This window comes from Peromyscus leucopus, chromosome 6 (genome assembly GCF_004664715.2).
Source record: "Peromyscus leucopus breed LL Stock chromosome 6, UCI_PerLeu_2.1, whole genome shotgun sequence".
Taxonomy (NCBI): domain Eukaryota; kingdom Metazoa; phylum Chordata; class Mammalia; order Rodentia; family Cricetidae; genus Peromyscus; species Peromyscus leucopus.
The window spans coordinates 46693101-46712321 of NC_051068.1; the positions used below are offsets into that span (position 1 = coordinate 46693101).

At 40.5% G+C, this 19221-nt stretch overlaps 1 protein-coding gene across 4 annotated transcripts in view; it reads right to left on the reverse strand.

The window, feature by feature from the left end:
• Positions 1–6604: 6604 nt before the first annotated feature.
• Positions 6605–19221, reverse strand: part of Ift80 (intraflagellar transport 80) — a 109609-nt gene continuing 96992 nt past the window's right edge. For 3 of the 4 annotated variants that reach the window (XM_028867225.2, XM_028867224.2, XM_037206652.1), the window contains 2 exons: positions 12011–12134; positions 6605–7142 (listed from right to left, as the gene is read on the reverse strand). In XM_028867225.2, the coding sequence (XP_028723058.1) occupies positions 7032–7142; positions 12011–12134 (235 nt within the window). In that variant the 3' untranslated portion in view covers positions 6605–7031. The remainder of the gene's footprint in view (positions 7143–12010; positions 12135–19221) is intronic. The other variant, XM_037206651.1, reaches the window with a different exon arrangement.

Here is a 19221-nt window from a genome sequence, read left to right on the forward strand (position 1 = left end):
GGAGCCCACTATCAAGGTGCTGGGATCTGGTGAGGTCCTTCTCTTTGCATCCTAACTGGGTGGAGGACATGACACAGCAAGAAAACAAGCAGAGTGGGTGGGAGCAAGGGAACACACGTCTGTGTTTGTGAGAGAAAACTTTTCTAACAACTCCACTGTCTTGTTAAGACACCAGTGTATTTGTGAGGGTGGGGTCCTCATGTCCTATACACTTCTTAAAGGTCCTAGCTCCTAATACCTTCACTGTGGCAATTACATTTCAACATGAGATTTGAAGAGAACATTCAAGCCATGGCACTCCATAGGTTAACCAGCACTGTGTTGTTTATTGATAGAAATAGCTCTATAATTCTATATTTAATGTAATCTTGCACTGTGTGGAGTGGGACAGAGGGAGAATTAATTGCAAGACCAGTATCATTGCTTATAATCTAGATCAGCAACAATGGTCAATGTCCTTTCCAGAGATGGGAAAATGAATGATGCAGAGAAGCAGGACTGGTACCTAAGGATACAGAAATGAATCAGTAGAATAAATAGAGAATGCCAGGATTTTATTAATGCTTAAAAGGAAGTTTAGAGGAGAACATGATAGTGTCTTATTTCAGTTATACCTGATGACTGAAGGGGTGACGCCATGTGTTGCTGAGACCTCTCCTGATTTTGGAAGCTTACAAGATCTAGTTGATGCTTGTAAACCTGAGGGAACCTATCTGAGAGGTATGTTGGTCATTAAAATGATGAAGGTCTATACTAAGAGATTAGATGGGGCTTGGGTAATACACCAGTATCTTCTTTAGTTACATTTATCATATACAATTGGTGATTCACACTGGCCTAGTTGGCTAGGAGTCAAATTCAGTGCTGTCAACTTTACTGAGAAATTACAAATGTTGCTTTTGCTAAGCTCAGCAGGGTTTGAATTTTTTTTTAATTACAAAAGATACAGCATCAAAGACAAGGGGTGATCTATAATAGAGTCTACCTGGGCTTTGGGGGATGAAGAAGGGGGGTAACTGGCACAGAACTTCCAAAGTCCCAGAACTGTCCTGTTTGATAGGGTGTCTGTTATAATAAATGGGGTGATTTTTGGGAAAGGAACCTAGACAGCACGTGGTTGCCAGAAGAACCAACCATAGGGAAGAAGTAGGTGGGGCCTGGAGATGAAGTTCAACTGCATGGCTGTCCTGGCTAGTTTGTATTGTCAACTTGACACGAGTTACAGCTATTTGGAAAGAGGGACTCTCAACTGAGAAGATGCCTCCATGAGATTTGCCTGTTGGTAAGCCTGTAGTGTATTTTCTCAATCAGTGATTGGTGTGGGAGGGAGGGTCCAGGCCACTGTGGGTGGTACAACCCCTGGAGAGGAATTAGTTCCGGGGTGCTATAAAAAAGCAAACTGATCAAGTCATGAGGAGCAAGCCAGTAAGCAGCACTCCTCCGTGGCCTCTGCATCAGCTCCTGCCTCCAGGTCCCTGCCATGTTTGAGTTCCTGACCAGACTTCCTTCAATGATGGATTGTGATATGAAATAAAAACTGAAATCAACCCTTTTCTTCCCAAGTTGCCTTTGGTCATGATGTTTTACCACAGGAATAGAAACTCTAAGACAAAAGCCGATGTTTTAATTGATTATGCATATATAATCACACTTTGATTTTAAAAACAAAACAGAAAACCCCAATGTTGTTGGCTGCTTTTCACTCTTACTCTTTTGGCTCTTTGTTCTTTTGGGGGACCCATAAATAAATCACACATGGAGGTTTATTATTACTTTAAATGGCCTTAGCTTGGCTTGTTTCTAACCAGCTTTTCTTAAATTATCTTGTCTACCTTTTCTCTCTGGACTTTTTCCTTTTCTTCTGTATATCTTATTTTCATTCTTACTTGTTGCTGGCTTTGTGGCTAGGTGGCTGGCCCATAGCATCACCCTCTCTTTGTTCTCGTGCTCTTTCTTCTTTTCCACCCAGATTTCTCCTTCTGTTTATTCTCTCTGCATGCCAGCCCTGCTTATCCTTTCTCCTGCCGCGCTATTGGCTGTTCAGCTCTTTATCAGACCATCAGGTGTTTTAGACAGGCAAAGTAACACAGCTTCACAGAGTTAAACAAATGCAACAAAAATAATACAACATATCTTTGCATCACTAAACAAGTGTTCCACAGCATAAGAAATGTAACACATCTTAAAATAATATTCTACAATATTTCCCCCTTTTTGTCTAAATAAAAAATGAAAGGTTTTAACTTTAATATAGTAAAACTATACACAACAAAAAGTTATCAAGAATTACATTTACAATATTCTGTTCATTTGTATTTAGCAAATTCAGAGAAAACACTCCACCATCATCCCATCTTACTTACTCCAAATTTTTCTACCTAATTCACTTTCTGTCATAACTAAGGAAAACTGCAACTATACCTTTCTAATCTTGAACTCCATCAAAGGCCCCAGAAGGATATAATATTATCTGAGTAAACAGAAAGTGCATTGCAAGCAACTTCCAAAACTCTAGAAATGACAGACACATCTGACTGCCTGGACAGTCACCCAAAGTTCCTCTGCAATGTTGGGGCATCATCCTCAGCCTACAGGCCCAGAGTATCTGGCAGACTTTTTAATGAAGCAGGAAATTTCAAGAACTATCTTGCCACCTTGTATTGGCAAAGATCATCAGTTGCTTTCCTCTATGTCCTGCAAAATGTCTGGCAAACTCATCCATGAAGCAGGAACCCTGAAGGACTGTCCCACCTTGTTTTGATAAAGTTCAGCAGTCACTTTCCTGTTGGTCCTGCATGTCCATTTTATACCACATACTGTCAAGCAGTCAAGGCAAAAGCAGTTTCTTCCCCAAATGGCTAATCTTGCCACAATGAAAGCAAACTTCTATGGGGTTTCTTCGATGTCCATCATCCTTATATGAAATAAATTGGTGCTGCCAGGAGCAGATGCGTCTCACTGTCATGAAAAGCCTATGTTAACAAAACATTTTAAATGCCATATTCTATAGGTCTTTGAAGTGTTTGAATGCCATTTAATCTAAAATATACCTATTTAACCTTAAACACATACCTAACGTGACTACAAGTTTAATTATACATTAACTACGAACTTCATTTTATTTATACATTGCACTTTTAAATGAACTGAGTAAGTACAATATCCCAAACAAGAGTAGAAACATATATATATATATATATATATATATATATATATATATATATATATATATACACAAAATTAACTTTAAATTTTGGTACCAATATACCAAAATCCATGCTAATGCAAAATATCTGAGATTAATAGTTATCTTTTTATCCTATATTCCTCTAAATTACAACAAACATCATAACCCACCAAAGTACCAAAAGCCTCCCACACCCCTCTTGGGAATGTGGGCATTTTGTTCTCCAAACTGCTTCCTGCTATCTGTGGGTGAAGGTATCTTTAGGGTCCCTGAGAAAATTTGGGATAATGGCCCAGTCCTGGGAAGACCAGCTATAACCTTTGTTGATGTCACCTGTCAAGATTCAGGAGATCTCCCCTGATCAAACCTGATCCATCTCATTCCTGAAGGAATCCACAGCCTCTTGTCTCCTGTGGGAATAAAACTCCAAAGCATTTTTGATTTCCATTTGACAAGTATATTTTTTTTTACTTCTTTTTTAAAGTTAAGATAGCCCTAAAGAATCTAAACTGGTTCAATTTTGCAGTCCTGCTCACAAGCCCATGTCTGCCAGCAGTTGTTATTTGCTTATCAGCATTCAAAGAATTCAAACCCACCATAATAACATACAGGATCCAGACTCCCTGTGTATTTCCCATCTTTACATGGCTTTTTTCTTTTTACTGTCTCTTTAAAGACTTTATTTTTAAACTATTTGTTTCTATGACTGTCTATACCCATATTCTTTCTTTCTTAAGCCTACATGCAATGGAAAACACACTGGAACCTGTTCAGAGATTTTTTTTTTTCTGTCTGGATATTGCATATCTTTTTTTGATCGTGTGAGCAAACTGTAAGCTGCTAAACTACAGCTAGGTCCTCCAAGAGCAGCTCTATCAGCTGGTTCCACCCACTTCTCAGGTGGTGAAAGCCAAGTCTTAAAGCTCACAGCCCTGTCAGAGATACATGAGCAGGACCTGCATTCCACCTTCCTAGCTGTAGGAAGCCGGTACCTACACTGCCAGGAGCAGCTTTTTACTTAGCTTGCCCTTCCTATTTAGTGCTGCCAGCTGGATCGCAACATCTCTTAAAGGAGCCTTGTCCTTTTTCTTTTTTCTTTTCTACTTTCTCAGGCCCTACATGGAAATATGGGCCCACATTGGGACGCCAAAATGTTGTTGGTTGTTTTCACTCTTACTCTTTGGCTCTTTGTTCTTTTAGGGGACCCACCACACAGCTCATAAATAAATCATACATGGAAGCTTATTGTTACTTTAAATGCCCAGCTTTAGTTGGCTTGTTTCTAACCAGCTTTTCTTAGCTTAAATTTATCTCGTCTACCTTTTCCCTCTGGGCTTTTTCCTTTTCTTACTTCTATAATCTTACTTCCATTCTTACACATGGCTGGCTGTGTGGCTGTGTGGCTGGCCCCTAGCATCTTCCTCTCCTTGTTCTCTCACTTTTGCTTTTTCTCCCCAGATTTCTCCCTCTATTTATTCTCTCTGCATGCCAGCCACGCCTATCCTTTCTACTGCCTTGCTATTGGCCATTCAGCTCTTTATTAGACCAATCAGGTGTTTTAGACAGGCATAGTAACACAGCTTCACAGAGTTAAACAAATGCAACATAAAAGAATGCAACACATCTTTGCATCATGAAAAAATGTTCCACGGCATAAACAAATGTAACACATCTTAAAATAATATTCTACAATACCCCAAGACATCAAGACCTGTTGAACACATTCATGAGAGGGGAAGATGGCCAGTCTCCTGACTTCAGTAAGGTCAAGATGTGGGAATTCTGTTATGACCTTCCTCTTCCCCAGGCCTTGCTCCATGTGCCTCATCTACATGACTGTTTACATTTCCATTTACCCTCCTAAATAAAACCTAAGTAAAGACTTCCAGCCAGTTCTATAAACAACTCTGTTGAATTATCAAACCTGAAATGGAGGGGTTTTATAGGAATCCCAGATGTCTAGCCATATCAGACACAAGTGCAGATAGCCTGGGGACTCCAGAACTCAAGGCAATCCAGCTGTGGTCCATGGCATTTGTGGTGTCTATTGTTAACTCTAGATAGTCAGTGTCAAAAGTGAATTAATTGTGGGCTGGATAGCTCAGTGGTTAAGAGCACTGACTGCTCTTCCAGAGGTCCTGAGTTCAATTCCCAGCAACCACATGGTGTCTCACAACCACCCGTAACCAGATCTAGTGCCCTCTTCTGGTCTGCAAGGACACATGCAGGCAGAATACTATATACATAATAATTTTTTTAAAAAAAAGTGAATTAATTGTAAAATATCAAAGAATACAGACTTACTTCATTATTTTTTACTTTTTTATTGTGGCAAATATACTAAACATAAAGTTTAACCTTTTGACCATTTTTTTTTCTTTTTAAACATTACACTGAAATTCAACAATGTAGAAAACATGTATAACATATAAGTAAATTCCTTACATTTCATGAACTGAACACACACTCTTGTATCCAAATTCTGGACCAAGAATTGAACAGTCCAACATTTCATAAAAGAAAAGGAACATATTGAGAAGGAGCATTTCTATGAAAGAATCCTACATGAGAATTATAATGGAGGGAAAGAGGCGATGTCTCCCAATGAGTGTGCATGAGCTCTGTAACGCACCAAGAACAGGTTCAGGGACACTTGAGAGCGATGTCTGTGTCACTGTTAAAAAGCTTTGGTGGACAGTCATTTGGGATGTACTAGATCAAGGCCAGTCAAACAGGTTTACCCACTGAGGCAAGCTTTGAAAATTCAGATTCTAGGTCTTACGCCTAAACATTCTTAAGTTAGAAGAAGAATGAAGAAAAGGGAGTCTGCCTACTTCCTTTTCAATATGGTAAAAAAATAAAATAACATTCATCACTTTAACCCTTTGCAAGAGGACAGTTGAGGTTCATTAATGTCCACAATGTTATGCAACCATCATCATTCTCTAATTCTAGAACTTACTCACCCTAAACAGAAACTTTGCACGTGTTACATAAGACACCAATATTCCCTCCCCCAGGCCCTGTTCCTCTCTTCTCTTTTGTGCCTGGAGGAACTTGCATATCATATCCTAGGTGCCTCGTGTACGCCCAATCTCCCAGGACTGACTTCTGTGGTATGTTCACTGCACAGAGAGTAAGTTTCCCAAGGCACATCCATGCTACAGCATGTGTCGCAGTTCAATCCTCTGACAAGAGAATAATCCCACTGCCTGAGAATAGCACATTGCTCTATGTATCTGCCAGTGGATGGACACCTGAGTCGTTCCTAGCTTTCGTTATCTGAACACACCATCAACTCTGGTGTACAAGTATCCACATTGTAACATTTCCCAAACCCACCTTCACGTATTTTTGTTTTACAAACTATGGGAGATACTTTACAATTTACAGATCAAATGAAAATTAACAATAACATACACTATAAATAACTCAAGGCTTTATTATAAGCATTAACAGCTATTCATACTAAAGAACCAAGAATAAAGAAATAAAAAAAACTGGAATGTTATCAACATTACTCGGGCATAGATAAGCATATAGAAATATTTTGTTAATTGTTAGACTAGAAAAATATAAATGATGGAATTATATCAATTATTTTGTGCTTAATCTTCCTGAACGTACTTTTAGTATTAAGTACATGGAAAGTGCATACAATTATTTAAAGATAATGCCTTTTTCTTTTGACAGTGCTAGGAATCAAACCCAAGGCCTCATGCATGCTAGGCAAGTACTCTACCATTCAGAGACAACACTAGCCTTAAAATTATGCCTTTTTTAAAGCAAACAAAACATGCATATCTTTGGTTACTCTGAACTAGTTTAGCGGTCAGTGTGGCATTCAGTGCTTTAAGCCCACATTCTTGACAGACTGGCTGCTGGACGATCGATCACGTTCTTTAGTAATTTCCATCTCGATTTTGGCTTTGATTTTCTCCCAGTCTATTTGGAGCTGCAACAGAAGGGAAAAGAGAGTCGTGATTATACCCTATGTTTCATTTAATCCAAAGTAACCAAGAATAAACAAAACAGAACATATGACTTCCAAAATGGAGAGAGAAGAGTACTAGGGAAGTAATGTTGACAAGCCACGAGCTACCTTTAAGATCAAGAGAGCAATTACAGAGCACAAGGAAGACTCCTACTGTGATTGAGAAGACCACAATTCTGTGCAGTTCTTTACAAAGCACATGGAAGCAGTCCACAGAACCTCAGGATCCTGCACAAGAGCTTAGAAACAACGGAAAGAAGCCACTCTGCTCTGCTCCCAACAAAAGCAAACTGGTCAGGGCAGCAAGTAGAGTGTGTTTGCATCAGCTCTGCTCTGGCCGTCTCATAAGCCGAGTTTCCCAGGAGAAGCCCAGCCACAAGGAAGACAAGGGAATGTTGTTTCACAAATGGCTCCATTGCAACCACTCTTAAAGTGACAGAGGGATGTGTAGTCACAACTGATGAAAGCCATCAGAGGAAGCAGAGGACAGGCAAGACTGGGAGACACATGAGAGTAAGAAAAGATTTATATGTTTGCTTTTGTTTTTCTATGACAAGGGCAAGCCTCCCTAACCTAGACCTATCCCTTTCTAAGTTTCTTAGACTTGATGCTGGGAAAGGATTCCTCTGCCCTTGAGTCCTACGAGCAATTTCTTTAGAAATACTTATTTCTTTAGGAATATTTGTTTATTTAGGAACCTACTATTAAACAAATTTGGAGATCACTTATTTAGGAATGTGTGTCCTCTGAGGCAAGACATTGGAAAATCTGGGTCCTAAACTAAGCTGAAACTATGAAATAGACCCAAAGCTCTAAGGCTGGGTCAGAAATGAAGAGGCTTATCCCTCCACATAGGGGTAAACAGACCAAAGTAGTGCCTGCCGCCTGAGCAGATTTATCTGAAGAAATGGGGAGATTAGCTTTGTCTTAACAGAACAGCACACCTATTTTGTGGTAGTAGTTGACTGAATCACTTGGTTCTTTTTTATTCCAATAAGCTATGTCTAAATTTCCTATAAGTAATTTGTTGATATTTTGATGACCTTAAAAATAATTGTCCATACATATCTATAATATATAAGATAGACTGGTTAATAATTAATAGAAGTTCTTTTAGCCTAGAAGATAACTGTCTGGACTAAGAATCAAATGACAGCCTGCAGAAAAGCAGGGCAGATATTAGATTATTGAAGACTGACTCTCAACCGGGCCACAGCTGAATTTTTAAATGGCAATGCGCACATTTCCACGTCTAACAAAGCAGTTATTAAAAGGGAAGGGAAACTTTGCTGGCTGCCTTGGCCTTCTTGCAGCCTTAACCTGACTTACATTTGTTTCCCAATCAGTCAGGACACAGCGACACCTGCCACCTGTTGCAGCAGCAGTCATCTGTCCACTGAACTGATGACATCAGTAGTCACTTGTTGAAAATGAACACAACGACGGACCGTCTCCCGCAGACGCTGGCTGCTTCATTTCACCCAGTTTTAGGACCATGTTCTCAGATAATTTAGTCCTAAATAAGAACACTCTTTTTGTTTTTCGAGACAGGGTTTCTCTGTGTAGCTTTGCGCCTTTCCTGGAACTCACTTGGCAGCCCAGGCTGGCCTCGAACTCACAGAGATCCGCCTGGCACTGTCTCCCAAGTGCTGGGATTAAAGGCGTGCACCACCATCGCCCAGCCTAGACACTCTTAACAGTATGTTTTAGATAAAGATGCTGTTCTCTGACAGTTTCAGGGGACTTCTACATCAAAAGCCATACTTTCTACTATAGGGAGAGACAAACTATTTGGAATTTCTTATTTTGATCCCTAGTCAATTCTTAGTCACATAAAAGCATTTAAAAATCCATATCTAATGGCTCTGTCCAGTACCCAGCTTGCCTACTCTTGGTAAAGATCGGCTGTCTACTTGAACAGAGAGTAAGATGGCAATCGGACATGAATTCACGGGTCTCCATCCTCATAAACTTACCTGTACTGGCCATCACCCCATCTGCTTTCCTTCTGCCTCGGCTAAGCTTTTCACATGGGTCTCTGAGTCCACTTCTCTTGACTCCTCCAGGACACTGCCTTCGGTAATCACATACTCAAGTCCTTTTTGGCTTCCTGCCTCTCTTAATTCTGTCTCTGAGAACTCCCACCTCATTCTTCTCACTCAGGGTACTGTAATACGACTGTTCATCAGCTACCCTTCAGAAAGCTTTGTTTAATGTAGAGCTGGGGATCAGGCCCAATATCTCACATAGGCTAGGCAAGGGCTCCATCACTGAACTACATCCTTGGGCCTAGAGACTTCATCGAAACCACTATCGGTTGTTTTCAGTTCTTATCCTATACGCCTTCTCGTTCAACAAATATTTAACACTTGTTTATGTTAAGCCTTGTCCTAAGTACAGGGTTCAATAATGAATGAAAACATTTTAAAAACCTATCTTCAGAGATAATAAAGACAGATCATGGTGAAAGAGACAGATAATGAACGAATTTTTTAAATGTGCATGTCACACATGGTAAGGTTTTGAAAGCAGAGAAGGAGACAGTGAGTGCCAGGTGCAAAGTGGGAAACACGGCCATCTGATCATGTGATGAATTTCTAGGTGGTTTTCAAATGTAGTGGTGATCAGAGAAGTTGATGGCCCTGAAAACTGACACTAAGGATGGAGGGATGAGTTAGTAACAGAGGAAGGGAGGAAAAGGGCCTTGAGATAGGAGCATTCTTGGGACCTGGTTCACGGCCACCAATGCCACCTCTATCGCAATGCACCCCACCTCTCTTCTAGTTTCTGCTCCTTCCAATTGGCCCTCCCACAGCCCCTTAGATACTGTCAGAAAGTGCGATTTTCCCTCTGCTCTCCTAAAGTCACAGTGGTACAGATTCCAGCAGCAAAGGGCAGAGAAACAGGCCAGGTTATCAGTGTATGCAGTGACATGGCTCAGGGGATGTCAGCGAAAGGTGGCTTAAAACTCTGCCTAACCCCAAGGGAGGCCTTACCCTCTCTGAGGAGTGGATGGGGTGGGATGGGGAAGGTGGGGAGGAGCGGGAGAAGGGGAACCGGGATTGGTATATAAAATGAAAAAAAAAAAAAACCTTTAAAAACAAAAAGAACCCTCTGGATAATATGACATCTCCACAAGTAACAAGAGACCGTAAAGAAATGACAAGATGAAGAAGAGTGGTTTTTAGAGTCCAGAGACAGGAAGCCAAGGAACAGCAACAATATGGGAGCAGACCAATGGGGTGAGGATGGAGTCCTCCTTCTGGTGCAGTCTCTAACCGACCACACATCGTCTCCAGGAGCCTGGGGAGGTGGTTCAGCAGTCAACACAGCTTTCTGCACTGGCAAGGACTAGAGTGCAGTTCCCAGTACCCACAGCACGTGATTGCTGTCACCCACAACTATAGCTCCAGGGGTCCCAACGCCCCTTCTGGGCTCCACAAGCACTTATACACAACACAACACACACACACATGATGATGATGATGATGTTGATGATAATAATAGCAAATCTTTTTAAAAAAGAATTGTCTTCAGCAAAGCAGAATTTCTATCCTGTGTTCTGGTGTAACCGGCAGAGAACAGAACTCTACCTCTATTGGCGACTTCTCATGCTGTTAATGATATATCTATGAAGTTCTTAGTTCTGAAATAGTAGATATGGCTATAATTTTGGCAAAATAGATAAATATGGGTGATAGATTATGATAGATTCAAATGATACCAGGCAGTCAGCAATTAGATGTCAGCCACATAAGCTATTTTCCTAGGGTTAATTTTTGTATGACTATTCAGAAATTTTTAAGTAACATTTTCTTCTTTTAAAAATACTGTTTTGTGATTTTGTTGTTGTTGTTGTTGTTGTTAACTTTCACATGGCATCCATGAGGAAGAAAAGCGGAAGACTAGAACACCAGAGGAATCAAGGTACCCTGTTGCCTTGTTTGAGGAAACCCTGTTCCTCTGGCTGACTATCACTTACACCTGAGGTATTATGCTTTAGCAACTGCTAAATATTACATAGACCAAGAAAAAGAAAATAAGGATGCTAAGCTTTTCTACTTAAAATGTAATTTGAGCTGGAGATGGCTCAGTGGCACCGGATACCCTCACAGAAGATGTAAGTTTGGTTCCTGGCACCCATGTGGGGCCACTCACAACTGCCTGTAAGGCTGGCTCCAGGGGATCTGACGCCCTCTGCAGCCACTGCACTCATGAGCACAAATTCACACACAGATACACACAGACACAAAGTTTAAAATAAAAATATTTTACAAATAAACTAAAACTTCACTGAAGGAAGGGCTGGATTTTGTGTGTATGTTTTCTCAAATGAGGAAAACAAATTTAAGAGTTAGCTTTCTTCCTAGACATCTACATTATTTATCTAAAATTTCAAATAATATACAACCTCAACACAAATTATCATAAAAACTGCTCTCATTAAAAAAAAAAAAAAAAAAACAGCTAAAGCATCTAGAAAAAAACCAAAACCACCAGAACTGATGACTCATGCTTGTAATCCCAGCCTTCAGGAAGTTGAGGCAGGAGAGGTCCTCGAAGTTAGATGTTATCTTGAGCTAGATAGTAAGTTCCAATCTAGCTTAGACTACAGAGTAAGACCCTGTTAACAAGCAAACAAACAAGCAACAACGACCAAGACCCTAGAAAAAAGACTACAACCATATAGTCACAAAGTAAAATGACAACATCACAAGAGAAAATACAATGCTTTTATAAATTAGAGTATGAGTCATGCAACTTTCATCATGAGATGAATGTTTTCTATAAAGCATGCATACTGTTATAAAACACTGTGCAATACTTACACCTTCTGCATATTGCAAATATCGTTTATTAGTTTCCTGTTTACCAAATGTCTCCAAAAATTTTTGACGATAAGCAAGAACTGTATCAACATGGGTTTTGTATTTTACAGCCAACTCCAGTGCCCTGTAATGAGAAATTACACAGATTATCATCGGTATCACTGTGTCTAAACAACAGGGTGTTGAGATTACAGGGAGGACCAATGGCTGCTGTGCTTACCCTACAGTCTGGAAAGGCCTTTCTGGTTAGCCCTCTCTGTACTTTTTCAAAGCCCAGATGAGACTCGACCCCTCCTTGCTGCCCAGCTACTCTTGTACAAACACAACATATAAGTGCTGTGCCATTTTTGCCTCCTATTATGCTAGCGCTACTTACGAGATGTGTATTACAGACCCTACGGTAGCCTACAGGTGTTCTGAAGGGAGAGCTAGTCTTCACTTCCTCTGGTGAGTACTGCAGAGGACATGGAGGAAAACACTCAGTGAAACTGGTAAACCATCAAAAGAAAATACTTGACATTTTGTGAACCTATAATAAACTTATGGAATTAAAAAGTGACATTACTATGTCAAATTTAAAATCTTATACAGTAAAACATTAATATTAAACCAGTATGACAAGTGCTATTACTATTCGTGTCTTGGAAGGGTGGCAAGGTGTCTTAGCAGGTAAAGGTACTTGCCACCAAGCCTGATGACCTGGGTTTAATTCATAGGACCAACACGATAGAAAGAACCAACTCCCCAAGTTGTCTTCTGACTTCCACCCATGCACATGTGCACAAATTAACCAATAAATCAATTAATTAATTAAATTTTAAAAAATTAAAGAAAATGTTAGGAAGCCATTGAAATTTTATAATTCAATAAATGTGTCTATAAAACTATGCTATGTTAAGGTAAGCCTTCATTTAATATAGGAAAATTACTAAAATCAGTAGTATCACACCAAAGAGAAATGTTTATCCTGGGGAAAACCTGCAAGGAAGTGAACATATTATCTCAGCCCAGGCTTCCATGTAAGTGTGACAAGGGCCTGTGCAGGACTCATAGGACTGAGTCAAGAAAAGCCAAGTGGAGCATGTGTCTCTCCACTGTCTATGTCATCTATTTCAAGGCATGGGTAACAGTCACAAAAGTAGCCAAAAGTGCATCAATTATCAAGTTCTCATGCATTCTATTAGGCCATGACATGATCAGAACAACTATGATTTATCTGATGCAACTATTATAGATCTGTTATTTTAGATAAAACTAAACATTAATATTTTATAACTTGTGACTCTTCAGTATTAGCCAAACTAAATAATATCTTTTGAAAGACTTTTTGGAGCCAAAAAGACAGCTCAGCAGGGAAAGGTCCTGGCCATGCAAATCTGGCAGCCTGTGTTCCATCCCTGACACCAACATAAAGGTGAAGAGAGAGAACCAATTTCACCAACTGGTCCTATGACCTCCATGTTTACACTGTGGCATGGGAACTCCCCCCACCTAACACTCTTTCTTTCTTCCTTCCTTTCTTTCTTTCTTTCTTTCTTTCTTCCTTCCTTTCTTTCTTTCTTTTTTTCTTTCTTTCTCTCTCTCTCTTTCTTACACATAATACACACACAGAGACACACACTAAACTTAGAAATTTAAAGTATTTTGAATAATAGTGTGTATTGACCATTAATAGGCAATTGAACGAGCTATCAAAAACAATATAAAAAATGTGAATGTAACTCAGTAATACCACAGATGAGAATGCCAAAATAAAGAAACATGATTTCTTAAAAACCAGATCAAAATATCAACCTATGTTATATATTACTGTGGTGGTTTAAATGAGAATGGCACCCCATAGGCTCATAGACTTGAATGCTTGGTCACCAGGACCGGCACTATTGAAAGGATCAGGAGGTGGGGCCTTGTTGAAGTAGGTAAAGTCCTGTTGGAGGAAGTGTGTCACTGGGGATGGGCTTTGAGGTTTCAAGAGCCCCAGCCAAGCCAGTGGCTCTCTCTTTCCACTGCCTGTGGCTCTGGATGTAGAACTCTCAGCTACTTTTCCTGTACCATGTCTGCCTGTACGGTGCCACCATGTTCCCTGCGATGATGAAATGGACTAAACCCCTGAAGCTACAAGCAAGACCTAATTAAATGCTTTCTTTTATAGGAGTTGCTGTGGTCATGGTATCTCTCGACAGCAACAGAGCACTGACTATCATAGACTCCCAGAGTTCTCTCATTTTGTGCAACTTTAAGTCTTTTACAGAAAAATGAGCCACGCAGATGGGGACTGGAGTGAAAAATAAAAGGCAACAATGAAGTAACAGAAACTCTGACGAGCAGAGGTAGTACAGATGCCTTATTCCTTCTAGCCCTCCATCTGCCCAAGCCTCTGATCCTGCTGGGCTGTGTGTCAGTGGAGACTCTGGTGACTCACACTACTGGCCCCTTACAGTAAGTGACAGGCTGGGACATCTGCCTGCAAAAGAGAAAGCAGGCAGGCATAGGCAGCCATTATGTACTGGGGCTTTTCAAAAATTCTAAGGAAGTCATTTGGTATGCAAACATCAATACATTTAGTTATGCAGAAAAGACAATGTAATGTCTAATCCTGTATTCAGAGGGTAGGTCCCAAGTATTATCTACATTACTGTCATTATTATAATAATAAAACATGCATTAATTATTTGAAGAGTAATGGCTGAAAGTATTTTACATATGTGCTATTTTAAGTAGTCTCTAAATGCATACACACTGGGTAAAAATGTTTCTCTACCACATTTAGGAGGGAACTTACTTCAAATTATATAAGGGTTTTGGGAACAGTGAGTCTCTAGTTTTAAAATGGTTTGGCAACCAAACAAATGTGACATTAGATTCTAGGGCTGGAATAAGTCCATGTATTTTAAATAGGAAGAAGTTATATAAAAAGATATGATAACTTCTAAATATGATCTTTTGCATAACTTGAACAAATCAAAAGCACTTTATATAACTGGTAGATGATTAGGAATTATTTTATTAACACTTATACAAAGGATCAATGTGGTTACATGGAGCTTTCATTTCTTCCTCTCCTAACTTCAGTTTCTCAGAGAACATTAACTCAATGTCCAAAGTAGACACCAAATAGCTAAGCTGCCTACCCACAAGTCTTTAGGCTCTGTATTCTACTAGGGTGCAGGCAGTCTCCAAATTCTAATATGAAATACAGATGCACAACCAGTAAGAGCATGTTTCTCAAGCAGAGTACACATGAATGAATTAAAACCTATCCCCTTCTAGATGATCTCAACAGAGGTAGAATTCAGGGACCTCAGAAGTAATCTACTATATTATCCAACACGTCCTTCTATCCTTCAAGAATTAAGAGATCTAGCAGTGACCATCAATGCTTGCTGATATCATAAAACCACAAATGACCCAGTCATTATAGAAATACACATACCACCAGCTACAGTGTTTAGTCTCTCTCTACCCATCTCCCAACTAAACTTAAATCTATAAGGCTCTAGATTCGTGACTAATTTGTTGCTAATTCAGGAGACAGTCACCAAAAAGATGTAATCAACAATGTCAATATGATAGGAAATTCTAAAGGTCCAGTATCTTCAATGGGAAAATTATAAGCAAACACAAAATGAAATAGAACCTATCTAAGAATGTAGCAACTAATCACAGCATATGGGTCTTTTTGAGTCTCCATTCAAACCATAAAACACTTGTAAATAACAGAGACATAAGAACACTCTATATAATTTCTGATCATTTTTAAGTGTGATTATGGTATATGGCTACTAAAATCTTTTAGAGATACACTTAATACAGATAAAATGTGACAATTGTAGTCTGTCTTAAAATAAATGGTAAGAGAAGGGAGGATATAAAGACTGTACAAAAGCTGATCAGTGCTGAAGCTGACTGTTATCACACTATTTTTATGTGCTTTTCCATAACAAGGTTTTTTCAATTTCTTCTGTTTGGTTCCTCCTGACGTATTTTGCTAAATACTCTTTTTCTCCTTGCATATACTAGGCAAGCATTCTATAAATCAAGAGCAACTTCAAAGCACAGTCTTGTGTATGTGTGTGTGTGTGTGTGTGTGTGTGTGTGTGTGTGTGTGTGTGTGTGTAAGTCAGAAGGTGACACTGGGTGTCGTCCTCACTTGGTCTCCACCTTACTTTTTAAAAATGTTTTTCATAATTAATTAAACTTGTTCTTTGACATTTTCAAACATGTATAAAATGCACTCTTTGTTATTCTCACCTTCCACTCTTCATCTCCCTCCCACCTCTGTCCCCCTCCTACAAACCTCTCTCTCTCTCTCTCTCTCTCTCTCTCTCTCTCCTCTCTCCTCTCTCTCCTCCCTCTCCTCACACACCCACCACACACCCACCACACACCACATCTCTCTTCTTTGTTTTCTCCCTAAGTCTCCTCTCTATGTTATCTTGGTGAGAATTATTCAGTGACTCCCCAGACCCCAGAATCTTTCAGTAGCCTATATTAGAACAAGAGGAATGGCCACAGAACCCCTCTCCAGCCATAACTGACTGCTGACAGGGCCAGTTTTGAGCAGGTAACCAGAGCTGCAGTGAGATCAGGATTGCAGTGTCTGTCATGCCCAGAAGAGAGCAGTTCGAAGCAGTTCTCCCTGTCTTCCGGCCCTATATTCTTCCTGCTCCCTCTTCTGAGATTTCCCCAAGCCTTGGAGGGGACATTATAAATGTCGTGTTAGGTCTGAGCACTCATCTGTCACTCTACCTTACTTTTTTAAGATAGGGATCTAACTGAACATGGAGCTTGCCAATTCAGCTAAACTGGCTGGCCAGCAAACCCCAGCGATCCTTCCTCTCCACCTCCCCAGGGATACTTCCTCTCCACCTCCCCAGGGATACTTCCTCTCCACCTCCCCAGGGATCTTCCTCTCCACCTCCCCAGGGATCCTTCCTCTCCACCTCCCAGATCTTCCTCCCCCCCCCCCCCTCCCCCCCAGGATCCTTCCCTCCACCTCCCAGGATACTTCCTCTCCACCTCCCCAGGGATCCTTCCTCTCCACCTCCCCAGGGATCCTTCCTCTCCACCTTCCCAGGGATACTTCCTCTCCACCTCCCCAGGGATCCTTCCTCTCCACCTTCCCAGCACCATGATTACAGTCATGTTGCTGTACCCAGGTTTTTATGTGGGTGCTTGGAATCCAAACTCAGGGCCTTACATGCTTGAGTGGCCAGCACTTTTCCAAGTAAATCGTCTTCCTAACCCCACTGAATCCTCTTCCTAAGCAACCCTAAAATATGGGCATTTCGGAAAGCTGCACTGCCCTCTACTCTTTGTAGACGTTCATCAGTAACCCATGGCCTCAGCTCTCTATTGACTGACAGCTCCTTAAAGAATTTACTCAAAGTCTTGGAGCACCCTGGAACTTGACAACTGTAAATCCTACTCCTTTATAAAGCCTCATGACCTTGACAAGGGCAATGCACCACCATCTAGAGTGGGATTTGATGCCCTCTTCTGGAATAAATGCATACAGGCAGATAGAGCACTCATATACACAAAATAAATAAATGAATCTTTAAAAAAAGATTTTGTACAGATTAACCACTACCTCATACTCCCCACAAAACAAATAATCCACCATGAAGTAGAGTTCAGGCCTCCACAATGCTCCACAAAAGAATGGGCTTTTCTGCTGCTGAAAGTACATGACTAAGTGTATGTCCTAATTGCTTTTCCTTTTAGACACAACCCCTATGCATTTTTTAAACCATCATTTGATAGGGCACCTCAACTACAGAGAGCGTTGTTTGTGAGGATGGCCGCCTGTCCCGTCCTAAGAAAAATCAGAAATCTATGTGAAGTAAAAATTAGATCTTTCTGAAAAGCTCACTGAGCTTTAGTTAGCTGTCAGCCTGACACAAGCTACAATCACCCTGGAGGAGTTTTAATTACAGAGCTGTCTGCATTAGGTTGGCTGTGGGCATGTCTGTCAGGTACCTTCTTAATTGTTAATTGAGGTGGGAAGACTGACTCTGACTGTGTGTGGCACCGCTCTATGGCTGGGCCATAGAAGTGAAGAAAGCTGCCTGAGCACGAACAGCAGCAAGCAAGCAAGCAAGGCTGCCTAGTCTTGCTTTGCTCTGACTGTGGATGGAATAACAGAGCTGAAGATTCTCTCTTTACTCCCCAAATGATGAACTGTAACTTGGAAATGTGGCCAAATAACCCCTTTCTCTAAACACACACACACACACACACACACACACACACACACACACACACACACACACACACCACTTTATCCTTAAGCGGCTGTGAGCTTGAGGCAAGACTAGGCTATATAGCAAGACCATCTCAACTGCTCCCCTACCAAATGTATTTTGTTGCTTCTAGTCAAGGAAACTGTGAAGAAGAAATAGCTACAGAATCTGTAGTCTGAGAGAGTTATGAATCTCACTAGTGAAGGATATGTGGGTTATTATTAGATCTACAATGGTGTCCTGCTTGTAAGATATTCTAAAAACAATGGTGTATAATGTTCTATTAGTTACTTAATATAGTTCACTAATATTACTCATATCCTATCTGTAATTACCTTACAATTGAAATGGGTTGTTCATTCTTCCAGAATGAACATCTTTCCTGATCTTCTATACACTATACAACAGTAACAAACTCACGTAAATAAAGCCCAAAGATAGAGCAGCTGAGTTATACAGATGGTTATTGCATGAGAGTATAAACAGATTAAGGCATATTACTCACAAAATTAACAAAATATATTTTGTTGCTTCTATTAAGGGAAATGTGAAGATAAAATAGCTATAGAATTTGTAGTCTGAGAGTTATGAATCTTTTTTAAATTTTATAATTAATTTAATTTTACATATCAGCCACGGATTCCTCTGTCCTCCCTCCTCCCACCCCCACCCCCACCTTCTCTCCAATCCACCTCCTATCCCCACCTCCTCCAAGGCAAGGTCTCCCTGGGGAGTCAGCTCAGCCTGGTAGATTCAGTTGAGGCAGGTCCAGTCCCCTCCTCCCTTTACCCAGGCTGAGCAAAGTGTCCCTGCATAGGCCCCAGGTTCCAAACAGCCAGCTCATGCACTAAGGACAGGTCCCGGTACCACTGCCTGGGGGCCTCCCAAACAGTTCAAGCTAATCGACTCTCACTTATCCAGAGGGCCTGGTCAAGTTCCATGGGGGCTCCTCAGCTATTGGTTCAT